The 27,652-nt window shown below is 32.9% G+C and overlaps 1 protein-coding gene across 3 annotated transcripts; it reads right to left on the reverse strand.

Moving 5' to 3' along the window:
- Nucleotides 1-2,419: 2,419 nt before the first annotated feature.
- On the reverse strand, nt 2,420-27,652 carry LOC128241468 (myosin-13-like). Of its 3 annotated transcripts, none has more exons than XM_052958406.1 (15): nt 26,686-27,652; nt 25,464-25,526; nt 24,792-24,845; nt 22,490-22,552; nt 20,603-20,665; nt 20,309-20,371; nt 19,689-19,751; nt 19,226-19,288; nt 18,128-18,190; nt 15,905-15,967; nt 13,219-13,281; nt 11,557-11,608; nt 11,127-11,221; nt 6,202-6,274; nt 2,420-5,378 (listed from the first exon to the last, which is right to left on the reverse strand). In XM_052958406.1, exons 1-15 carry the CDS (start codon nt 27,577-27,579, stop codon nt 5,341-5,343), a joined length of 1,773 nt encoding a protein of 590 aa, XP_052814366.1. In that variant the 5' UTR covers nt 27,580-27,652; the 3' UTR covers nt 2,420-5,340. The 3 variants fall into 3 exon arrangements, with proteins under 3 accessions (XP_052814366.1, XP_052814365.1, XP_052814364.1); XM_052958405.1 differs by having other exon boundaries at nt 6,092-6,274; XM_052958404.1 differs by having other exon boundaries at nt 6,087-6,274.

The following is a 27,652-nucleotide window of genomic DNA, read 5'->3' on the forward strand; positions in this document are numbered from 1 at the left end:
GTACGCAACGTCGTCCCGAGGCTCCCGTTGTTTTTCTTACTCGATCACCCGATTCCGCCTTAAACTTCGCCTCTACGTCAACCGACTCAACCTTGTCTTCAAACGTCTTAACGTGTTTGCCCGTACGCTTTACATGGTCATTAAGTTTAAGGGTTCCAATTGAGTTAAATTTCTTTTCCATGACTTAATTTTTGGCCCACTGCCTTCATACGGTTAAGCAACAATTTGTTTGTGGTTCGCTGCCGCCATCCACGATTTTTGAGCTGCCTTTGCCTGAATCAGACACATGAGCTATGTTGAATAATTTGTAAGCAGTCCCCTTATACACAGAATCGTTTGCATCCAGCATGGCACTGACAAGAAAGCTTGTGTCAGATTCTCTGTTATGTCAGTTTGCTTTTGTTTATTTTATCCAAGTACTTCCATTAACATTTATGTCTTTGCATTTGTTAGTCATAATTACAGAGTGACGCATTCCGTACGAAAATTCAAACTAATCCGCATGTTTAAGAATGAATCCAGACTCTTATTTAAACTAAAGAAACATAAATGAATCCCCGATTTGAAACGCGTCCACTTCACGCCATATCACGTTACTAATATCCAAAGACACAATTTTGATTCATGTTAATAGATAGTTAAGTTATTTTAGGAAATATTGGATAAATCAATTTGTTAGATCTAGTGAATTAGTGTTTATTCTGAATATTTTTTTACCTGCAATATGGTCAATATGTAAATCCTTGACTACAAACCTACATTAGTTGACCTAAAATTCTGATATCGACCTTAATGTTTCTGTAGTTAATGGCAATACATTAAACATTTCTGGGTATATGAAAGTTATCATGGCCATACTAGAGTTGAATATAAAACTACCCTTACCGTTGTTCCTGGCACAGAGCTGAACAAGTTTTGTCCTGTCATTATTGGAACTGACTTGATCTGATGTTGCATATCTGCTGTATTTGACTTAGGTACAGTATTTGATGTTTGGTAGATGATTTTTAGCTCCTTTGTTTGTAACCGAGTTTCAGTCAAGTCGTCTAATGACCATGATGTTGAGAACGGTCCTTATGAGTTTATTACCTTGCACGGGATAGCTTTGGGACATAGCCACAGCGTCAAGAAAGTAGTTCCGAAAGCTCTAGTAAAACAACGTACTGAAAATATGTAGCTAAGCGAGTATTTTGAATAAATATTTGAAGTTATCAATTGTTTTATCATTGTTTGCAATTTAATGTCATGTCAAGCAAGTACGGCCGTTTTTTATTGCGTAGTTAACAATCAATTACATGTATTTCACATTCATTGTTTATGATTTAAATTACTTATTTATAGCAATTGCTTATCATTTTAAAGGTGCTCTCAGCACTTCGTCGCAGCAAAAGTTACCTGGAACCTTATAGGCATAACTGCCAAATTGTATATCTCGCTGTATGCTGAGAAACTGCATGTGTTTGACTACAATACAGCAACATGCATCTGTGGCTAAATTAAGAACTGCGTCTATATCACCTAAATAGGTATTGATACATGATTACAACGCACAGCTCAATATATGCGTATAAATGTTCTTACATTTTGTTTGTTTTCTGTTTTCGCTTTATTAGCCTTAACCAGTCTCAACCACTGAACAACACCATAAGATCCAAATTTCTGTCGGTAGTAAAAATTTATTCGTTCAATGTCAAACCTTATAAAAACATACAGTTTATGGTACATAATCAATACAACAGTTGAATATTACGTATAACCAATAATAATATTTTTATAAGTTTCCAATTTAATCAATCACACTGTTTGAATTTATATATTATTTCTGTTACAGAGGGTTATTGTTTCATTAATAAGGTTCATTCGTCACTTGCACAGGATAACCTCTAAACAAGTTTCGATGCTAATTCCAATGCAGTCCAGGCATAGTTATCACTATTTAGGTATTATCAGATAGCATTAATCTCAAACAAAATCTTTTAGAATCACACAATTATTTAATAGTAACAACATGCACGAATAATAAAAAAATAGCTGTTTAAAAACGTGTTTTTTTTATAAACTACAAAACATGTACTTAAAAATACAAATGTCACTTACATAAACTAATGCAAACTACAGAGAAAATCCAAGTAGTCAAGCAATCAAATATAAACACTGTTTACATGTTCTCTAAAAGCACACTAATATAGAACAGAACAGAACATTTATTTATCAGAAGATCAAAGATCCATGTGGCCGAATATCATACAAAAATGGTGATAAGTATAAAGCATGTGTAAATATAACTTCATATATATATATATATATATATATATATATATATATATATGCACTTTCGTGCACTACAAACAACATATAACATACCAAAACTTACAATAATCAAAATTATAACATTACAATGAATGGTATATAGGTGATTATATATTTTATACGGATATACATATACATAAACATAAACACAAACATATACACCGTATGGATCCTTTTAATATTCATAATATGTCTTAGTTGTAAATATCTACTTTAATTAGACAATATTATAAGGGAATAAAGAAAATAATGAAATTGCAAGTTGATTTTTATAAAAAAAGCACTCGCAAAATTTTGCGAGTGCTCCTCAAAGTTAAATTCAAACCCTGACACGTATCAATATATAACTGTTAATCTCTACATGTGGTAATCTTTGCCTTCATATAACTTGGACATTTGATTGACACGATTGTCTGACCTGTCTAGATCAATGACATTCGTGAATAGATCGAAAACATGTTTTTGCTTAAACTTATTCGTGATACCAAATTACAAAAGTATGAGGAAACGTAATCAAGATGGTATTTCGTTAATGCGTTATAAAGAATTTTTAAGAGGTTTGTTTAAAACATAACTTTATAACAAATTGTAAAGCGTAATTGTTTCGATTAAAACGGTAAAATGCAATAACTTTTAAGAGGATTCTTTTCAACAGATAAGTTGCTTTTTTAATTTTGATTTACAAAAAAGACAACTTCACAATTTGATATTGAATTATATGTTGATATGTTGATATGAGATAACTGAGACTGTTTCACCGGTTTTCTGTTTTAGTATTTCAGGTTTATTTTTAGTAAAAAAAAAGTTGAAAAGTATGTAATCCATAATGAAATTTAATCCATAACGGATGAATCCCTAAATCTGTTAATAAAACTATGTTGAAATTGTGTGTAATCCATAATGGAATTCAATCCATAACGGATGAATCCCTAAATCTGTTAATAAAACTATATTGAAATTGTGTGTAATCCATAATGGAATTCAATCCATTACGGATGAATCCCTATATCTGGTAGTAAAACTATATTGAAATCGAGTGTAATTTGTAAATGTTAATTAATCCATGACGGATAAAACCCTAAATTGGCATTTGCAAACTTTATTACCGTTTACCTGCCAAGGTACATTTGTATGATGTCCGCCTTTATTTCAATACTACGAATTACTTTATATTATCAATATATTGCTTTGAAAGGAAAGATCAATGTAAACATGCTTTAACATAATGGAGACCCACAGTAACATGCTCATTTGTTTGCCCTATAAAAACAAATTTACATGTTTATTGGATGACAATACAAAACATGTGATAAACCTTTTAACATGTTCAATGGCTGACACTACAATACATTAGAGAAATCTAGTATCATGTTCAATGTGGCTGACCCTAAAACATGTAAGAAACCTATTAACATGTTCATTGACTGACCCTACAAATTATGTGAGAGATATATTAACATGTTCAATGGCTGATCCTACAAAACATGAGGGAAACCTATAAACATGTTCAATGGCTGCCCTTACAAAATATGAGAGGAACCGGTTAATATGTACAATGGCTGACTCTACAAAATGCAAGATACATCTATAGACATGTTCAAAGCCTAAACTTACAATATATTAGAGAAACTTATTTACAAGTTTAATGGCTGACCCTACAAAACATGAGGAAAAGCTTTTAACATATTCAATAGCTGACCCTACAAAACATGATAGAAAACCTTTAAACATGTTCAATGGCTGACACCACAAAACATGAAAGAAAACCTTTAAACATGTTCAATGGCTGACACCACAAAACATGATAGAAAACCTTTAAACATGTTCAATAGCTGACACCACAAAACATGATAGATAACCTTAAACATGTTCAATGGCTGACACCACAAAACATGAAAGAAAACCTTTAAACATGTTCAATGGCTGACACCACAAAACATGATAGAAAACCTTTAAACATGTTCAATGGCTGACACCACAAAACATGAAAGAAAACCTTTAAACATGTTCAATAGCTGACCTTACAAAACATGAGAGAAACTTATTAACATGTTCAATGGCTGACCCTACAAAACATGAGAGAGACTCATTGACATATGCAATGGCTGGCTTTACAACACATGGGAGACACTTATGAACATATTCAATGAGTGATCCTAACAAAAATGACAGAGACCAATTAATTTGTTTAATTGCCGACCCTAGAGCACATGAGAGAAACTATATGCATGTCTTTCCATTTTAACAATAACCTTGTTATTGCTGTTATATATATATCCCCATGTATTGAATCTATCAATGGATTGTTCCTCATTTGTGGTGTTTCCCTAAAAAATCATTAATATTCTCAACAGAATATGAAAATGAGGGGGTAAATATGTTTTTATTGCCATATTTAAACTTTTATTCCTACATAAACATTTGCACAATTCACATCAATTTTGCAAACTAAATATGTAATATTAACTTCATTCATGAAATAGAATGTGACCCACTTTAAGTACAATGATTAATAAATTCCTCGCGCTTTCATACATGTCGTTCTGAAGTTAGACAAATTCATTAACATTGACGGCATTGTGTACAAAAAAAAACACACGAAACCTCACTAATGTTATAAAAGAACAAAGATTTTCCAGACAAGATAAGATACAAAGTATAAAGTATTTTCTAGAAAAAAATTTTTTTGTGTGTTGACAAGTTGTCAATTTATCTGTCTTCAGGAAAATTGATCCCAATGTTATATAACTATATTGCCGTTCGTTATTTGTAACGTTGCTTTCTTACCCCATATATTAACGTTTACCATATCTAAGCATCAAATAACGTTATCGTTTAACGCAATTATTTTACATGATTCTAGAAATCTTTAGCTATTAAAACAAGTATTGCCTGGACAGAAAGACTAATAATAACAGAAGTCCGATGACAGTCACGGACCTTCGACAGTGAATGTCTCTTCCAGCTTCTCGGTTAAATCTATGTTCGTCTCTGTGATGCTCTTGGCTGCAAGCTCCGCTTTAATCTTCTTTATGTATTCATCATAACTCGCATATCTCGACAAGATCCTAAAACAATAATATAACTATAGTTACAATGCAATTTACATGTTATGGTATATAACTTGATTGCCATATAAACAGTTAAAAATAAAACAGTTTGACTTTAAAAATGGAATTATTTCTGTGATCATTGTACTCCTATTTCAAAAAATTTATAATTAAAATAATATATACAGTTCGTACAAAGTATGGAGTGATTACAGTTATTTACAATAAACACGATTGAGTGTATCTTCTATTCATTTAATTTTATTTTATCTGAGTCATTATAAATATAAAAATTAAATAATATTATGTAAGCGATAGGAAAATGCGGTATTAAAACTGGAAATGTTTAAGTTATGAGTAACAGCAAATTAAGACTTTAAAACATTATGTTTTACATAGAAGTTATTTCATAAAATCAGAAAGGTTATTGAAGGTGTTGCCATATCTGTCATATTGTCATACTCCAACTGATTTCAGATAAACAGCACAACACTCCCGTCTCCCAAATAGTAAAAATGCGTCCATTATTAATAGCTGATATAAATTACACCAAAAACATTCCTTGCTTTAGATATTGATACATCTTGTAAATAATCTTATAAATGTTGACCACTGGGCGTGCACACGAAAGTGCCGCTAGCCATAAAGGCTTTTTCTGAGTAGCACCTTTATCAGGCAACATATTCCTATTCTAACTTCAATCTAAATATGCTTAAGTATTCTTACGTAACTATAGACCGAATTAGTGAAAAGCCATCCAGCACGACACACTCGTATTCATTAACAGTAAACATCAGTCCTTTCCTAAACGCGGCCTTCAACATCCTACAAACCAGCTGACCCTCATTGTCGTCCTTCAACAATCCTGTAATTGTACTGCCTTTGTACGGTTTCCCCGGGCTTCGATTGTATTTCTACAAGTAGATTAATGGCATATAAACGCTTGTATAATAAGAGATATTATGAATAAAATAATAATGTAAACACTATATATTTTATTGTTTAGCCTAAATGTCGTTTGGCTTATTGCAACAGTTTATGAATGCATAATGTACGACCGTTTTCAAAACCGACGATGGTGTTGTCTTGTGTTTTGTCTTGTGTTGTTTTCTTAACACAATGCAGGCTTTCGTAACATACATGTATAATAAACTTGATTTGACTGTGATTATATGAAATTAAAGCAGATCAATTGTCTCAAAAACAAAGGTTTGTTTTTGCGGCTCATCTATTTTAAAACTCAAAGTTATATTAAAATAAGAAAATGAATAAGCAGACGGCACATACGGTCACTAACACTTATATAGTCATATTTTATTAAACAGACTGCATTTCCCATTGATAGCAAGGGCAAATTTTGAAAACATTTAAAATACATGGCATACAGATGATGCTTTTTTCTATGAAGTAATTATCACAAGTTCGTATTTGGATCTGCATATTATACATGTAAATTCATGGCATACAGATGATGCTTTTTCTACGAAGTATTTATCACAAAATTGAATTTGGATCTGGATATGAAACCTGTAAATTCAGGTCATACTGATGATGCTTTTTTCTATGAAGTTATTTTCACAAGTTCGTATTTGGATCTGGATATTAAACCTGTAAATTCAGGGCATACTGATGATGCTTTTTTCTATGAAGAAATTTTCACAAGTTCGTATTTGGATCTGGATATTAAACCTGTAAATTCAGGGCATTCTGATGATGCTTTTTTCTATGAAGAAATTTTAACAAGTTCGTGTTTGGTTCTGGATATTAAACCTGTAAATTCATGGCATACTGGTAATGCACCGTGTTTGGTTTGAATATTGTAATATTGGAAAAAACATACAAAGCATGCAAGGTCATATATACAGTATCAAAATATAGGATTGGGCTGAAAATGGTTGACATTATATAAAAGACGCTTCCAACAGATTCGTTGTGTACTGTTTTGTTAATATAAACTTTTAAATGAACGAAACAGAAATATATGCCTACTATCGATTTAGAAGAATGATTGCGAATGCATTTTCTTATTAAATTTAGTAACAAATAATGACCAAATAACGAATATATGTACCGAAAATACGATAAGCGATAAGAGGGAAGGAAAACAAATGTATGGTAGAGTGGATTAAGAGGGCGAACAAGCACCTTTTTGTTCTCCGTAGGTTTAAACGTACTTGTAAATGGACCTGTTTGAGTATGGACTGAATGTCTAGTCACAAAAGAACACGGTATTCAACGTGGGGATGCACATTTCATTTTTTCAAATAGCTGTAATCGGGAAGGTGAGAAACGAGTACATTTAACTGAGAAGTGATAACAGTGTTCTACCTCGCTATATATAAAACAGTACGGACTTTTAACAATGTTCTAGCATAGAAATCAACAGCTAGGACGCAACAATTAGTGCGAAGTCGCATTTGAAGCACTTGGAGGGTTATCTTTCCATGATGGTTATAAGCAAGCACATGCATACATGAGTATACGTATTTAGCTGCTTCCTGAATTATGAAATCGAGTCTGCTATTTAGAAACATAGAGCGGATATTAAAACAACGGATTACAGACCGAAAAAATGAGTTCAAGTGATAAGACGTTCGAGCAGGAACACGCTTGTGATGACCTGCGTTTTATAACCAGTAGGTTTTCGAGTTTCGACTGTTTGTGGTACTAAATCAAAAAGATGTTCTGGAATGATTTTTTATTTTGCAAACTTAATAAATCGATGTTTATAACGACGAATTTTCAGTGCCTCTCATCCGACTCCTTTCTTGAGTTAAGTGATTGATACAAGTTTAGTGGCGCCTGTCATATTTCTTAAATGTTCTTGTTGGATCATTTCAAGCACTGGTTTTTCTTGCTTAGTCAGTTATCGTAAATGGATCTTAAGGTATTCCAGAATTGGCTATATAAACGAAATAAAAGGTGTGGCAGGTGACTTTCAATCCAAAACGTATTTTCATTAAAGCATAATATCATTTACTTCCAAGCAAATTGGATGCCCAAAATCCGCATTCGTCTTTGTATCGTCTATGACATATGTTCCGGATCGAAACGGGTGTATCGCCGGAACAAAAGTAGACTTGACCACACTCTAAAGACAGGACCACCAGCTTTTTGAATAACTATTTTGAGTTTTTAGGTTATCTGCTTAGGATAGATGTTACATGTGTTTTGCAGATTTTATTAGATTAATTGTCTCATTCCGTAGCGTTCTGAACTTGTTCAATCGTTGTTCTGAGTTGAATCCTCGTGCCTTGCGGTAAGCCCGATGACGTCGGCTAATGGTGATGTCTAGCCAGGGAGGTTCGTAATCCAGAACTTGTCTGTTCGGTATACAGCTTTTCGAGATATCTGGTGAAGCTGATCCGATATTAGTAGATAATGTCAAAATCATTATCACAACAATCTCGTACTCGTGAAGAAAAATAAAGTAAAATCTAGCCGCTTGTTCGCATGAGACACACCTCATGCGGTACAGAAATGGCCTAGAAGTTACGGCTATAATCTACGTTTGAAAAAATTAAATGAGATTACGGCTTACAAATCGTTTTAGGCAGGATTTTGTTAAATTTCCGATAGCAATTCAAAAAGGAGATTCTTTCCTTTTTTGTTATCGGCTATTTCATTGGTCGAAAAATGTTTATGAATATACCTGATTTACGAAGTTTCCCTAGCCAATTCTCCCAGTTTATCAAATAGGTTATGATATGCTGGGGTGCCGAGAATGGGTTTCTGTCGTATTTGGTTGTCAACAAAATAAACTAGATAGTATATGTTTGTTGGATATAAGTAGGGACCCATATACACTCCAAATCAATCATTTCCAGGTCGAGATTTCTTTGCTGAAAAATCTTGTTCTTAACACATACAAGTTCTCCGCTGTGATTATCAAGAATCAAGAATCAAGGATTATCTCAGAAATATCAAGCATATCGAAATATTTTATATGCTCTGAATAGAGTGGAAATACGATCAAAACATTTTTGTGACAAATAAGATTTTACTAGGTACATGAGGCATTGTACAATTTGAGAAAGTGGATGATATTGACATTGTTCTTGATTTTGAGGCAGGATTTGGATGCATGCTATTAAATTCAATATATCCATAACCTATGACATAATTATACATAAACATTATTTACACAAGTAACATGTGAATCTATAATTTTTAAGATGGACAATGCTCGATTGATAGTTGCGAGGATTTCAGCTTTAACTCAATATTTGAATCCATTAGTAAGAAAACTAAAAGGTACAAAACATAAAATGTAGGGTAATATAAAACAAACAACGTCAGTAAGAACCTTAATGTAATTTAATAAATTTCTGCCATGCTGAATTGAGAAGAAATACCATCAGTAGGATTGTCAGCATGATAAGGTTACGCATGGATACAAGAATGAAAGCGTTCATAACGTTGAAGGGCTGTAGTCTCGCCAAGCATGATTTCACTTTCTTTTACAATTCTGTTCACAAGCAATAACAATTCAATCCACTTTTTTAGTGTCCTCAAACTGTAACCGATAAGTTCCTATGATGAATTTGTAATCCAATAAGCTAGTTTCATATCAAAAACTGATATATCTAAATGTACTAGAATGTATCAACATATCTCTCATCTCGCGTGTTAATTGCTAGGCTAGTGTATAGTTGATTAAATTGAACCTGATGGACGTTTTGACTATTTGTAGTAGGTAATGTAAGGCAGTGTCAACATGTGTTCCATTGTCTGCGGAATTATCTATAATAAGCTCTTCCCCTAGGTTCCTTAAAAAAATAATTCATGATTCGTTGGCTTTTTTGAAATTTACATCAACGTTGCAATCTAGGAAAGCATTACAATAAAGTGGTCTTCAATCTGCACTATTTCTAACAGCAAAACACATTTAATTTCATTTTTTTCAGTTAAGATTTTACATTTCATGTCAAAAAATAGATTTCACGATACCTGATTTCGATTTGCGTTACTAAAGCCTAAAAACAACTAAAACGTCTAACTTTAAAGGGTAAGTCGATTGTTAAATATTTTGCAGGAGTCGACCCACATGTGCAATACAGTTGTAACATACATCGAATAACGAAGCCCCAAAACGATTAACCTCAGAGACCATCCTTCTTAATAGCAAATCAAATTTAGTTTGACCGTAATCAACCTCTCTTTCGTATTGATAACTTAATTTATCAGTGATGTGATATAATCATTCAAATGTTTTGTATTTAAGGCATTCACATTTTTCTGCGAAGTACAGGAATCAGTCTTAGAATACATATTTCAATATAGTGATAGCCATACTATCAGACTTTCTCGTAAAAAAACTCACACCTTAAATACTACGAATTTAGTTAGGGGACCAACCATGATGAGCATTCTTATGCTGAATCCATAGTTAGATAAGTTGAGTTGCGTATATATCTTAAGTTGGGTATATATTATGTTATATATTATGCTGTTTAAAAGTTCATGTTTTTTTCTTTTTATTGTCAACGGTACTGATACTCGATCAAATCATAATGATTTTTAAAGATACCATAATATATTGGCAGAAATGTAATATCACGTTGAGGGCATTCTGTCTGTATAAGTTGGACAACTAAATCACAAATATTGCAACAATTGAATGTAGTTTTGGAGAACGATTAAGTGGTGCAATTTATCTTTGCCTTTTTATTGTTACAATCAACAGTATGGTGTTAGGAATATCAAGAAATTACTTGCGAGAATTCGTCAGCTGGACACTCGACATTGACAAACAGAAATGATTACCGTCTGAATACCATCCGGGAATGTAAATACACACTTAATTGGCAAGCGTTGTTCCAGGTTAATCTTGACCTCCACTTCTCCAGTGGGCTGCGTCCCTTTAACAAACATACTAATTATGATTATTGTAAATGGATTTGTTAAAACACAAATTTTATTTGTTTTTCAGCTAGATTTTGTTAACGAAGCTAGCTACACAACCAATTTAAAACAGCCAAAACGATCGATACTATGGATCACTTCGCCGTTGTTAAAGATTTGGGGTTGTAACTCAAGTAAAAACAACTTTATTAACCAACACTTACTTAAACAATAATAATTACTTACTATCAACTGAAGCACAAGTATATATTAAAATAAACATAATATAATTCGTCCCCAAATTATACATCTATTTACGTGTATACTACCTAATTGTGTAATGGGAACTTACATTTAATGTAATCCTTCAAGTGAGTACACCTTGCCTGGAGTGTTGTACATTCCTTTAAAAATAATAGTTATAACATATAAATGAGAAAGAGGAGATGGTTGGTATACAGAACTTATTTCGAAAAACGACTCACGCTACATATCAATCAGAACATACATTTTCCATTTCACTGGTTTGTCTTTGTTAAGGCATGAGCCAATCTTTAACAAAAACTGATATTTTTCACACAATGGGTTTTAGTAAAAGACAACCAAGTCATTCTACCATTTTAAAGTGACGAAAGTCGACTTTCGTACTTCTTAACTCCTAACGTTGTATCGAGCCTACTAAAATACTAAGAAGTTTCGATATGCAATGACTTTTGTAAAATGACCTTAAAATGTGATATTTACCTTTAACAAGGAATACGCTAAAACATTCTGCCAAATAATTAAAACACAACAATAACACTACAGACTTTACATGAATTTTAGACGCCCTCCCGCCCAAAATGCCGAATGCTCTTTGATGTACCTAAATCCAATAATCATACTGAACAATGCATATCTGTAAACTTAAATCTTGATAATATAACTATAGTAGTGTAATATAATAACGATCTGTTCTATAAAAATCATATCTTATAATAATATTAATTAAATGCATGATAAAAAATGAATAAAAAAAATAAATATATGTTTTCCATTAATGTTTAACCACGATCAGTGTATAAGACAGGGACTTGTTCGGACCTTTTGAACATGTACGATAGATTACTATAATATGGTATACAATTGAAACTAGGATTGCAGAATGGCTTGGATTCAGTGAATACTACCAATTTTACCTAAGTATGTTAAGCATCATAAACGACGGAAAATAACGGAACTATTAAGGAACGAAATTTACCATTATGTGCATTCTGGATGCATCGATACACACTCATATTTACGTATAGTGTTTTACAGACAAGCAGACAAGTACGTAAATATTGTACCGGAATAAGTTCTTAATGTTAGTAATGTTATACCGTGAAAGTCATTGGGTACTTGAAATTATTTATCAGTTTATGAGTTCGATCTACTGTATTTGTTTATTGTTTATAGGTCGATACTGGCTATGGCGAGGCTTCAAGGTGATGTACTATTGTTTTTACTGATACATGTTTGAATATGTGTGAGATTATTCGCATATAGACTATTTTATCTCACAGTACATTCGTGTTTCAGTGAACCCGTGTTTCACATTATTCATTATAGAAACATGTTGATGCTTGTCTGGTATGTTTGTGTTGTTTATGTATCTTATTCAGATTCATTTAGACCAATACTTCGTTTTGTAAACAAGGTCTTATATTTGATTTGTTTTTATAATGGGCCGGTCTCTTTAGTTCCGTTGCGCAAATGTGTTTTAGGTCATCAGTAGGCAACACCCTTTCAAACTATACCAAGATTGTATGGGATCAGAAGGCATTAAAATGTAACATTATCGCCAAAATATGAAAGGAATGACAATTGTATTTCTACATCCGATACATAAAATGAAGTATGTACTAACAGTACATGTTTATAGAACTTAATTACTATTCTTATCAAATCAAATGTTTGTCAACTTCTGCATTCTTTATTGAAGTTATTCTTTCTTAAAAGAACATGTTTACAGGTATTGTACAACATTGTTTACTTTTTCAGATTTCTGTATATCCTGTTTCGCTTTCTGTAAATCTTGTTCGAGTCCTTTCTTTGTCTGAAAGCAAAGAGGCGAAAGATCAAGTCAGAACTGGAAATTATATTACAATTTCAAATGAACAAATGGAAATGCGTATATTGAAAAGCCATATTAATTGTCTCAATACTATGTTGCCCTTTACTTTTGTTGCATAGTAATGACTGCTTTTAGTTTTTTACTACATATATATCTGTACTCTAAAATTCAGAAACATGTTTGTTAAAGGTGTCACCTTTTCTGAATTGGAAACAGTTTATCATTCTACGTCACAATAACACAGAAAACATCACAAAGACTTGTTACATTTAACAATTCATAAATGAACACTTTTCAGCATGTCGATTAAAGATTTCCTTGGCCTTCTGACAAAAACAATAAACAGATAGAAAATTTTCAATTTATATTAAAACGCTGTGTTTAGCGATCTGAACATATCCGATGATGTTGCGTTCATCGGAAAAATATTCGCAAATGGAAAGAATGGAAGTTGAGGTGTAAATAAAGGCGTGTGGTAAAAATGCTTCAATCGACCATTCAGCTTATTGATAATCATGCATTAATATCAATGTTATACACATACCAAAATATCTTTTCACAAGGACTTTTGTTTTCTTTTCTTACTTCTTGCCACTCAGTCTGTTCCAATCTTAAGAGTTCATCAAGTAACACACGAACACACACACACGCATGGCTGTGTGTGTTGTGTGGGTATGTGTGCGCGTGTGTTTGTGCGTGTATGTGTGTGTGTATGTGTGTGTGTGGGTGCGTGTGTTGTGTGTGGGTGTGGGTGTTGTATGGGTGTGTGTGCGTTGTGTGGGTGTGTGTGTGTGTTGTGTGTGTGTGTTTGTTTGTGTGTGTGCGTGTGCGTGTGTGTGTGGGGGGGGGTGTGAGGGTGTGTGGGTGTGGGTGTTGTGTGGGTGTGGGTGTTGTGGGTGTGCGTGTGCGTGTTGTGTCTTATTGTGTAAGTTGTGTGGGTGTGTGTGTTGTGTGGTGTGTGTGTTTAGGCTCAGTTTATAAAACAGATAGTTTCTTGTCTTGTTCGAATCTTCTAAATATTTGTGATTTAAAAAAAGTTAGCGCAATAGCCTGAAAAATTAAAACTAGACTCTTAGCGTGGCTTGGAGTTAGTTTATTCTACTTGTTCTACTTAAGTACCTTAAGCGTCATAATCAACAGTGTGTGTATACCACGTTATAAACTACGTCATGTATGCTAGGTCGGCTATCAAGACTATCAAGAAATGAAATTCATAATTATGTGCATTCTGAATTCATCGAGACAAATATTGAATGAATATAATGAACTTTGCTAAGTCATATGTAAATATTGAACCGAAATATTGAATAAGAATGTTGTACCGTGAAAGATTGCACGTTATGTCAGTATTCAGTCGTTGAACTTTTGAAATTAGTTTATCTGTATATAGTTTAGTATCACTTTGATCTTTTTCTGTTTAAAACTGAATACGACGAGACTTAGAATTGTGGTTTCATTGTACTTATTGATACTTGTTGGAATATGTTTGTGGTTTTTCGAATATAGACTAGTTTCAACCCCGAGTACATACGTGTTTAAGAGACTCCGTGTTTCACTGACCGTTTCAAGGCAGTCAAATTAACACTTATTGAAAATTCTATGTTGATGATAAACAAAATCAAAATAACTAGTTGTTTTCTTTCTATAACAGTCTTTACAATCAAAACTAGACTTTCCCAACGGCTTGAATTAAGTTCTACCCGTTCTACTTTAGTATCTTTAGCGTCATAATCAAAGGAAATACCAAACATATTAAGAATTTCACAATAATGTGCATTCTGGGTGCATTGTGACACAATTTTATAGAAGTGTAATGTAAATAGGGAAATCATATGTAAATATTGTACCAGAATAATTTACAGTAAGATTATTGTACCGTGAAAGATTGCATGTGATGTCAATATCGAGTCGGTGAGTACAGTTGTTGTTTGATTGTGCTTATTGTAATTGTTGGGTTATGTGTAAGGTGATTCGCATATAGACTAGCATCAAACCCCAGTACATACGTGTTTCTTATATCTGATATTTCTTATACTTAAATTTGGTATAATTGACCTTTTCCTGAAGTTTTCATATTGTAAATGTGTTTTAGGTCACTTTGTAAGTAATAAGCCCTTTCAAAATTGTATGGGATCAGAAGGCAGCAAAATGTTACATTATCGCAAATATTTGAAAAGTATTGATCACATACAATTATACTATCATGGAAGTCAAATAGACTAATCTTATTTGCATGTAGAATATAAGCTTTTTATTTATACTTAGATATGAAGCTATATCCTGCAATGTTTGTATAAATATTTTGACACCAATACGCAATAATTTTCAACTGTACTATTATTATACATATATTATATACTTTCTATGTCTATAAATGTTTGTATATACCATGAATATCTCCAGCCATGGGGGAAATAAAGATGTTGAGTTGAGTTGAGTTGAGCACATCCGAACAATAAATAAAGTATGTAATACATGTACATGCTTTCATAAGTTAAGTTACTAGTGATGATCAGTTCAAATGGTTGTCACATTCTTTTTAATTAAAGTTATTCTTTTTTCAAATTACACTTACACAAGTATTGTACAACATTTTATACCTTACCTTTTCAGACTTCTCTATGTCCTGTTTTGCTTTCTGTAAATCTTGTTCGAATCCTTTCCGTGTCTGAAAGCAAAGAGGCAAAAGATCAAGTCAGAAACTAAAATTTTTATATATTTTTTTAATAAACAAACGGCAATGTGAATCTTGAAAATCCATATTAAGAATGGACTCCATTCTATGTTTCCCTACACATTTGTTGTATAATTATGACTACTGTTAGTGTTTAACTACAAGTGTTATCCATGTTAATCTGTACTATAAAAATCAGAAGCATGTTTGTGAATGGTGTCATCTTGTTTAACTTCTTTCAACTCATCACACAGTCCATGCATGGTCTGAAAACGTAAAATGATTGGTTTTGTGTTATATATGTTAATTGTAATATTGTAAAAAATAAAGACTATACACCAAATGGCCTAAACTAGCTGAGTGAGATCGGACAAAACCTGCATACAATGATGTTGCTAGTTTTCCCTGTATAATTAAACGCGTTAATGGTAACCCATATGTGATGGAAGTTACCGATGAAAAACGTACTGTAAGTATGTGAAAATGGATCACATTCGTTCTTACTTTTGTACCACGTTTTTCTCTAAGTCAACAGGTCAATATAAACATGATCGTTTTGTTGATCAGATCATTATTCGCGTATTGTAAACACAAATGCAGATTTTTTTACTTATTTCACTGAATCATCTGAGTCCATTACTGTTCTTATCTGTACTTTTAAGGAAACATTGATTCATTATAGAGGAGTTGCAGATCCACAACGTGACCAAAATGTAAGACATCATTTTCCCGTCTATGGAGCTATCAGTGTCCCAAAACCAAAACATTCCTCTTTGTATCGTCATATCTGGATATCGAAAAGACAGGAGTGACCTCAAACAAGATCGCCGTATATAATTTGGACTCTTTCTGTGATAGCAATGTTGAAATTAATCCTCTTGTTATAACAGATTCCCCGAAAAGTTCTATACCGATCGGACAAGTTTTCATTTAAGATTAGGAGATCCCTGAATTGAAAACAACATTCGCTGACGTAAACGAACTTATTGCAAAGCATGAGGATCCAACTCAAAACAACGTAGGTGAAAGTTTAAAACGCTCCGAAAGAAGAAAACTAATCTAATATAATCAGCAAGCTGTCCAAAGCCGATACAAGAACTCAAAATACTTATTCCAAATGCCGGTGGTTCTGTCTTAGGAGCTTTATCAAGTCTACTTCCGCTCAAGCGATGCCCCCGTTATGATCCAGCAATTATGTCGAATAGGATACAATATCTAAGCGGATGTTCTGAACATTCGTTTCGAGATCAAACATCAATTGTCGATTCGTTCGTACCCGCTCTGACTAACTCGCAGTCCTCTAATGTCTCAGGTATCAGTTCCTATGTTATTTCACATTTGAAAGTATCGCCTGTTCTAAAGGGCTTACCAATAGGCAAAGCATATGGTCCGGATGGTATAAATAATAGGAATCCTCGCTAACTCTCACAAAAAAATATCGAGAAAAACACACCAGCTACATTATCCACCTATCTTTATGCAGGATGAAAAAATTCTACAAGTTGACAGCTATAAACAAAAGATCTTCGGTACGAGGATAAGATCAATTATATTGAAACAAAATGTAGGAAGGTAATAAATATAATGCGTAAATAAAATTATTTTCGGATCGAAAATCACTTGAAACAATTTTAATGTCGTTCATACCGCCAATTTCGGAATACGATGACATATGTTTTGATAACTGCACTCAGCAAGAAAACTAGACCCAACAAGAAGCTGAAATAATCAGAACAGGCGCCAGTAAACTTGAATCAATCTTTTAACTAATGAAAAACAATGGATGGGAAAATCGTAACAAACATTAGTTAATTTAAGTCTTCAAAATGAAGAAAAATCATCTAGCTCAAGAATATCTTTGTGATTTAGTACCACAAACTGTCGGAAACTTGAATACCTACTGGTTATGCAATAATTTTAAAATGATTTTGGAAAATAGCTCATTGAGCGAATCATTTTTGTTATCATTTACCCGACTTTAAATCAAGATTAATCTTTATCATGAATATATATATACTAATACGTATTGACTTTACATTATGAACCCTTAAACGTATGAAATTCGTACATTTGTTTTATTCAAAGGCTTAATGATAGCGTTTCATCCCTGATATGTAAAATAAGATTTATTAACACAATTTTTAAATGTCTCACCTTTTCTGAATGAACAAGTTTCTGTTTCACTTGTTGCAGCTCATCACAGAGTTTCTCCCTTGTCTGAAAACGTGAACATTATTATGCATAATTATCTGTATGAAAGACGATGACTGACAATTAAAACTAGACAACAGAATGTTTGTTCTCATTATTTAAATAAGGCCAGTAGTGTTTGACACAGGTAGTCTCAACAATGTTTATTAAGATTAAGTGCATTCATTATTGACCTTAACCTTACCTTCACATAGTCAAAATGAAGAAATGATTGTTTGTGTTCTTGTAAAGACTAAACTTGAAGGCAACGATGGAGAACAAACTGTTTCAAGCATTGAAGATGACAGAAAGGAATTTGGTCTGACATGCAATATTGCGAATATTAACAGAATTTCGAAATATGCACTATGTTGTTTGTTTACTCTGTGTCAGTAAACGGGGTTTATATTTAAACCTTTTGCTACTGAGTTTGTATCGATAGTTTTTCATATAAATATTGTAAGATTTGTATAAGGCTGTTTTAAGGGATTAAACATCCTGTAGAATATGGTGTGTTTTTGTAGTCGTGTTGCTCCGGACATTATTCAATATGCCTCGTGTTGAGCTTTCTCTTGGTCCTTTTGTTATTTGTTTCTAAAGAGGTCGAATGAATGATGCAAGCTATTTACGATCTAGGACGTATTAAATGATCGAATGACGTAGATACGTTGCAGGCATTTGTTTAAACTGATTGGATATGTTCATGCAATGAGCAGGTACTGGATATTGTGAAGTACGCATGTTTGCGGGTTTTGACTCCCGCTATGTAAACAGCATCCACTAAAATAGGCGGATGTGCCTGGTAATTTTAGTGATGTAATGTATTTTTGGTGGGAAGAATATTTTTCTTTGGGATTAGAAGACATCAAAATGAAGCATAATCGCCAATATTTGAAAGGAATGACAATTGTTTTTCCACATCCGATACATAAAATGAAGTATGTACTCCTTGTATGTACTCCAAAACTTAAATTACTATAATGATCAGTTTAAATGGTTGACAACGGTTATTCTTCATTTAAGTTTATCTTTGTTAAGAAACATGTTTGTGAAAGGTGTCACCTTTTCTGAAGCATCACGGTCTTCTTTAACTTTTTTCAGCTCATCACCCAGTTCTTGCATGGACTGAAATGGTAAAAGGGTTGGTTGGTTATTTTGCTACATATGTTAACTGTAATATTCTATAAAATTAAAACTATACACCAAACCTAACCAATCTGAGCAAGATCAGACAAATTTGGTGGAGTTGCAGATACACATCGTGACCAAAATGTAAGATATCATTTTCCCGTCATTTTCCAAAACCGAAAACATTCCTCATTTTATCGTCATATCTGGCTTATCGACAAGTGTCACCTTAAGCAACATCGCTATATGGCAGCCACTTATATAACACGATAATGATGTTGACATTTACTTTTTGGTAATAACAGAAACCTCGAAAAAGTTGTTTACCAAACAGACTAGTTTTCATAGGAGACCATCTTTTGCCATAGTCCGTGGTAATGTTTACTATTGCTTTTACCTTTTCAGAATTGTCCAATCCTTTTTTCACGCGCAGTAACTCTTCCTCGATCCCTTTCTTAATCTGAAGGTGAATAGAAAACAGGTGAAATGTTAAGATATAGTGCAAAGGCAATGACAATTAAGTTCTAATGTATGCTATAAATCAATAAAAACAAAATAGGCGAGGCTTAAAGTTGTTGTTTGATTGTGCTTATTGATAATTGTTGGGATATGACTGAGGTAATTCGCATATAGACTAGTCTCAAACCCCAGTACATTCGTGTTTCAGTGAAATCGTTTTTCTTATATCTGATATTTTTAATACTTGAATTTCGTGGAAATGGCCATTTCCTGAAATTTTCATTTTGTAAATGTGTTTTAGGTTAGTAAAAAGCCCTTTCAAAATTGTATGAGATTAGAAGGCAACAAAATGTTATATTATCGCCAATATTTGAAAAGTATGACATATGTATTTGCACATCCGATACATTAAATGAAGTTTGTACTACATGTACATGTTTATATAACTTGAATTACTAGAAATGATCAGTTCAATGGTTGACAACTTTTTTTCTTACTTAAAGTTATTCTTTTTCAAAGTACACTTACACAGGTACTGTACAACGTTTTATACCTTACCTTTTCAGACTTCTCTATGCCCTGTTTCGCTTTCTGTAAATCTTGTTCGAATCCTTTCCGTGTCTGAAAGCAAAGAGGCAAAAGATCAAGTCAGAATCTAAAAAAAAATATATTATGATTTAAAATAAACAAACGGCAATGTGAATATTGAAAATCTATAAGTATGGAATCAATTTTATGTTGCCCTGTACATTTGTTGTATAATTATGACTATTGTTAGTGTTTTAATACTTAAGTGCTATCCATGTATATCTGTACTATAAATTTTAGAAGCATGTTTGTTAAATGTGTCACCTTGTCTGAATTATCACGGTCTTGTTTTACTTCTTTTAACTCATTACACAGTTTCTGCCTGGTCTGAAAATATAAAATGATTGGTTGTTGTGTTATATATGTTAACTGTAATATTGTAAAAACTACAAACATACACCAAATGGCCTAAACAAGCTGAGCGAGATCAAACATAATCTGCATACAATGATGTCGCTAGTTTTCCCTGTGTAATTAAACGCGTTAATGGTACCCCTAATGTATTGGAAGTTACCGGTGAAAAACGTACTGTAAGTATGTGAAATTGGATCACAGTCGTTCTTACTTTTGTACCACTTATTCAACAAGTCAACCGGTTAAGACAAACATGATCGTTTTGATGATCAGGTCATTATTCGCGTATTGTAAATACAAATGCAGAATTTTCTACTTGTTTCACTGACTCATCTGAGTCCATTATTGCTCTTATCTTTACTTTTAAGGAAACATTGATTCATTATAGAGGAGTTGCAGATCCACATCGTGACCAAAATGTAATATATCATTTTCCCGTCTATGGAGCTATCAGTGTCCCAAAACCAAAACAGTCCGCATTTTAAAGTCATATCTGGCTTTTTGAAAAGGGTGACCTTAAACAACATCGCCGTATGGCTGCCAATTATGATCGGGACTCTCTCTTCGATAATAATGTTCAAATCAATCTTCTTGTAATAACAGATTCCTTGAAAAGTTCAATACCGAACAGACAAGTTCTCATTTGAGATTAGGATATCTCTGGATTGAAAAGAACATTCGCTGATATATACGAGCTTTTTGCAAAGCACGATGATCCAACTCAGCAGTGGTGAAAATTTAGAACGCTCCGATAGACGAAAACTAATCTAATATAATTAGCAAAACACAAAAACAAACTGTCCGAAGGCGATACAAGAACTCAAAATACTTATTCCAAATGCTGGTGGCCCTGCTTTAAGAGCTTTATCAAGTCTACTTCTACTCAAGCGATACCTCTGTTATGATCCGGCAATTATGTCGAAGACGATACAATATCTAAAGCGGATGTTTCGAGTTCAAATATTTATTGTCGATTCGTTCGTACTTGCTCTGACTAACTCGCAGTCCTCTAATTTCTTAGGTATCAGCTCGTTTGTTATTTTACCTTTGAAAGTATCGCCTGTTCTAAAGGGCTTACCAATAGGCAATTAAAATGGTCCGGATGGTATAAACAATAGGATTCTTCGCAAACTCTCGCATGGAATCTCGAGAAAGACAAACCAAGTACAACATCTACATAGCTTTATGCAGGATGAACATATTCCACAGGTTGACAGTCATAAACAAAAGGTCTTCGATACGGTGCTCAGATTAATTATATTGAAACAAAATGTTGGAAGAGAATAGATATAATGCGTAAATGAAAACTCGTTTCGGATCGAAAAGATCCTGAAACAATTTTAATATTAATTATACCGCCAATTTTGATATACGGTGACATACTTTTCGATAACTGCACTCAGCAAGAAAACAAGATCCAACAAGAAGCTGAAAGAATCAGAACAGGCGCCAGTAAACTTGTATCAATCTCTAAACTAATGAAAAACGACAGATGGGACGCATTGAAAACCGTCAAAAAACAATAATTAATTTAACTCTTCAAAATGGAAAAAAAAAATATCCAGCTCAAGAATATTTTTGTGATCAAGATCCACAAACTGTCGGAAACTCGAATACCTACCGGTTATGCAATCATTTTAAAATGATTTAGGAAAATAGCTTATTGAGCGAATCTTTTTTGTAATCATATACCCGACTTTAATCAAGATTAATCTTTATCATGAATCATAGGCTTAATGATAGTGTTTCATAGATATGTAAAGTAAGATTTATTAACACAATTTTTAAATGTCTCACCTTTTCTGAAAGATCAAGTTTCTGTTTCACTTGTTGCAGCTCATCACAGAGTTTCCCCCTTGTCTGAAAACGTGAACATTATTATGCATACTTATCTGTATGAATGACGATGACTGACAATTAAAACTAGACAACAGAATGTTTGTTCTCATTTATTTAAGTAAGGCCAGTAGTGTTTGACACAGGAAGTCTCAACAATGTTCATTAATATTAAGTGCATTCATTATTGACCTTAACCTTACCTTCACATAGTCAAAATGAGAAAATGTTTTTTTTGCGTTATTGTAAAGACTATACTTGAAGGCAACGATGGAGAACAAACTGTTTCCATGAGTGCATTCCATGAGGATATTGAAGATGACAGAAAGGAATTTGGTTTGACAAGCAATATTCTGAATATTAAAAGAATTTCGAAATATGTATTGTGTTGTTTGTTTATTATGTGTCATTTAACGGGGTTTATGTTAATGCTGTGTTTATGTTATGTAAATGTTTTTGCTCCTGAGTTTGTATCGATAGTTTTTCATATAAATATTGTGAGATTTGTGTAAGGCTGTTGTTAGGGATTAAAACAACTTGTAGAATATGGTGTGTTTTTGTAGTCGTGTTGAATGATGCAAGATATTTACGATCTAGGACGTATTGATCGAATGACGTAAATACGTTGCAGGCATTTGTTTCGACTGATTGGATATGTTCAAGTTTTGACTTTCACTATTTAAACATTATCCACTGAAATAGGCGGATATGCCAGACTTTTTGTATTTTGCGAGATGTAACGTATTTTTTGGTGGGAAAAATGATACAAACCACTTTTAAGCATATTGGTATTATCTATGTCAAGATTAAGATGCTGATCAGCATATAGGCTCATCGATAATGATATATAAGTTCAAGTCATCTGCAAAATGATGAATGGGTGCTTTGTTAATTATCAGATATAGAACCAGTAAAGACATTGCATTGCTTTCTTTCACTGAAAGTATCAATAAGCCCTGATAATCATAGGGAACCAAAACTTCCACTATCCTAAAGCTTTAACAGAACAGATTACGGAAACGTGATCAAAGGTTTTTGAGATATCGCAATACTGTTCTAACATTTAAACCTTCATCTAACGGAAGGGAAAACGAAGGTAGTTATATATGAGCTGATTGATAGTGGAGTCCTTGGGTAAACATGCCGATAACGAAAAATAACATTATTTATATGTATGCATTGATATCTAAGTTTACAAACCTGCATACAATTTATTTTTGCCAGGACTGTTGTAAATGTTGTAAAGGTTTCACTTCAAGGGTGTTTAATGTCGATATGAACGATAAGAAATATACGTATGTTTGTATAAGGTCGCAACTTTTGTAGATAAATAAATCCTTGTTGTACTTGTATAAAATTGTCACACGTTAAGCAAAAGAAGTGATCAGTACGAATGATAATCCTTGCATAAAATATATCATTAAAATTGATACAAATGTAACTTCGCATGTGAATTATTTCTTTTTCTCATTCAGTTCTTCTAGCTTCTTAAATATGGAAATAAAAATCAAATCACCTGTTGCTTTTTTTAAATTTGATAAACGGATAGGTCCTGTGTATTTTCTCATTCCACACAATAAGATAGCAGAAGATAATTAAATAATAATTAAATCACATCTCCATAATGACAATGTTAAAAGTAACGGTTTAGTGTCTGCTTACACTTTCATTTTCCAATTTCATTTACATTTTTTATATACTAGACACGGTACGGCGCACTTGAATTGTACCAAAATATCGTGCAGTTCACATATTATGCCTCCTTACGAAGTGTGTACGCAGTGGCCTTACTATATATGAATCTTAATGTTTTTCTTTCTTAATTTTTTAACTTATAATATTTATCCACACTAATATGAAAATAAGTAAGAAAAAACTTCCAAGTACTAACAACATAGGTAACCAGGTGTGTGTTATGAACTTATGTCATATCATATGTATATAAATAAATGATTTTTACAAGTTTTCTTAAATGAAATTAATTATGAATTTTTTAACAATTCTTGAATGCAATACTGAACTTTTGATGCTAATATAAATAATGACTTCATGTTCTGTTTCGTATTCTGTAACTATTGTTCAAGCCCTTTCAGTGTCTGAAAGCACACATGCAAAGGATAAAGCTCGCAGTTGCAAAAATATCATCATAACACATAAAATGCCACGAGCAAATGTCATTGTATATATCGCAAAGTCAATTAATTTATAATGTTCCCTTGCGCATTTCATTTATAGTAAGATATACTGTAAGTGTTTTACTTACTTTTTCTAAGTCCCGTTTCGCTTGCAATAACTGTTCTTTGAACTCATTTCTTGCCTGAAAAAGAAGAGGAATTATTTGAAGTTTGAAAACAAACGTCAATGGCAAAGACGCTTTAATAACAATATTGCAAATGGAAATATCGAAACCAATATTTATACACCTACATACGTTTGGGTTGTACTAGGAATTTATCATAGATATACACATATGTAAAGAGTCTCATCGCAACTAGGTCTTGTTTAATTTGTTTCGTCAAAAACATGAATTTTTTTTTATAATAATCCTGATTAATTGGGTACCAGTCGAAAATCGGCCTCGGTCATCAGTTCAAAACGTCATTCCATACACAGTGGACGCACTTTTAACTGTTAAAAAACTAACCATGATAAAACTGTTTCATAACTTGATTATATTAAAATATTATCCAATGTCGATTAACCCTTTTAACAGGCGCAAAACATAAAATGTGTACAACATTAAGTTTTCGATTATGCGATTAATATTTATTGTTTAGTATGTTTATGAAGGAAGTGTCTTCATTTTGGTATGTGCAAGAAGGTAAATGTACTGTTTATTCTCAATGATCGAACTAGATTTAACAATTTAGTAATAACAGGCGTGCAATTAAAATAAGGCCTTAGTATGCTATTATTTACAAACTAATATGATTACCGTTTCTGCTTTATCTTTGTCCAGTTTCACTTGAATAAAGTCTTCAATAAGCTCCATACGCGTCTGGAAATAAATCATTTTGTGATAACAAATGCAAAAGTTCCAATAGTACTGAAAAGCATTAACATGCAATCTGGTCCTTATTTCTGGCCAGTAGTTTGTCCTCTTTTTGGATACACTTTTTGATTTAATAGGAGCCTATTTTTTTATAGAAGGTATTGCTTGTGTTAATCAAGACTATGTGTCTTTGTTTTGTGGTGTGACAATGATATTTCGCTTCAAAATTACCTTTGAAACACAACAAGTATAACAAAATCCAGGGCATCTTATCCTATGAAATCAGACACTAACATATATTTGTTTTGGCCTAAAGAAACAATTGCCGAAAGGCCGTCAACTCTATTTGAAGCGGCATGTCTTGCACACGTTAGCCCATTAACGTAGGTATCCTCTGCTCATTGATGTGATTTCGTTATGACTCCTACCCCCATAGAATTTAGGTATCCTTTGAAAATGTCAGAAAAAATAGACTAATTTCGAAGCAAAATATTAGAAACATATTTCTGTGGGCTTAAAATATTGCGAAATAAACCAGCAAACGTTCAGTTTTTATTGGGATAAATAAAATTTGTATAAACGTTAGCTTTTATGTTTTCCGTTGTTTTTTCTGCACCTTTTAACCTTTTATCGATACAGAAATTGTATTTGGTAAAACAAACACATACACAAAATAGAAATGGCGGCATGAAATTACACGCTTAATTTTTGATCGGACACCTGAATTTGATTCTAACAAATAAGTCTAGTTTTCAAATAAATCTTTATACGAGTACATTTAATCGAGTAAATATTACATGTACATTTCTTAGCCATGTTGTGAGCTATATTTGTGTGTTTCTTCCATTCAAAATAAAGCTATGTAAACTGTGATAGACAGTGCGCAACGGATGACTGGTTGTGAATGTAAGAGGATATCTGTAATTGACCTTTAGCACATTTACTAACCATTTATTTCATAGAGTATCTCTTATACGGTTATAACCTTTATTATTTTATTGAAACACTTCTAAAGTAATTCTACTCTATATTATTGAGAACGGACAAGTAGAATTATGCGTTTGCTTGTTGGCATTCAATGTTAAGCCTAATACATATCATCATAGTCGGATGCATTGGGTTAACGTAAAACAGATAAAACAGATAAAAACACATAAAAACATACTTTTTCATTTTCGACAGTCGAATTCCCGATTGAGAAGGTGGTTCCATCGTCACTTCCATCAACTTCCTCAGGAAGTTCGCAAACATGATTCAAGTCTTCAATCAAGCACTTTAAGGCAGCCGTATTCTCTTTTAAATAAACACTTTTAAAGGTATTATTATGTGCAGCTTCTTTTATCTGCCTTTTGGCCTTCGAAATTCCCTTTTCAAAATTCCGATTCATAAGGTAAAGGCGACCTGTAAACGAGTTGTTCACAAACTCATTGATTTTTCTTTCCTCGTTGATAGCCCAAGACACTTTCTCTTCACAAACGGAAGAAATGCATGAAAAGGCTTTTTTGTTTTCCTCTTTTAATTTACACGCTTCCTGTTTGACACTATTGATCGCATCTTCAACTATCCGTTTCAGTTTTATTCCCAAATGCTCCAATTCTGTATTGCATTTAGCCGCATGCGTATCACTTCTTTCATTTTGCTTTTCAACCTCTTCTTTCATGCGCTTACTTTCATCCTTTATCTCATTTAAAGCTGCGTTCATAGCATTGGTTTGTTCGTAATCAAACTGCCTTAATTCTTGACACAAATCAACAACCTCATTACCACATGAAAGATGATCAGAATGAAGACATCGACCACAGATCATAGAATCATCCTTTTTGCAAAACAATAACGCTCTTTCAGTCGGATGGTGTATACACATCTCTTCTGTGATATCAAACATAATACACTTTGGATCGTATCCATCCTTTCCATACATCTGTAGAATGTGAGTTTGGAATCTCTTTCCTGTCTTGTGAATTCCTAAACACGATTCACCAATGTTCCCACACGTATTGCAGCATCCAACTGCCTGTTCCTTACAGCACATTTCACATTCTGGTAGCTTTGATGCCATTTTAATTGTTGATATGATATTAATTATTTACATTTCAAAACTTGAAATATTAGAAAATTTTATTGCGCGGATT

This window comes from Mya arenaria, chromosome 7, assembly GCF_026914265.1.
Source record: "Mya arenaria isolate MELC-2E11 chromosome 7, ASM2691426v1".
NCBI lineage: Eukaryota > Metazoa > Mollusca > Bivalvia > Myida > Myidae > Mya > Mya arenaria.

Excerpts from the sequence above, each read along its gene's own strand:
- LOC128241468 (XM_052958404.1), bottom strand. The coding sequence starts at position 27,579 with ATGGCATCAAAGCTACCAGAATGTGAAATGTGCTGTAAGGAACAGGCA. Across the intron at positions 24,846-25,463 it reads ACAAAGATAAAGCAGAAACG|GCAAGAAATGAGTTCAAAGA; the intron begins GTAATCATATTA and ends CTTCTTTTTCAG. Across the intron at positions 19,289-19,688 it reads GATTGGACAATTCTGAAAAG|TCCATGCAAGAACTGGGTGA; the intron begins GTAAAAGCAATA and ends TTACCATTTCAG.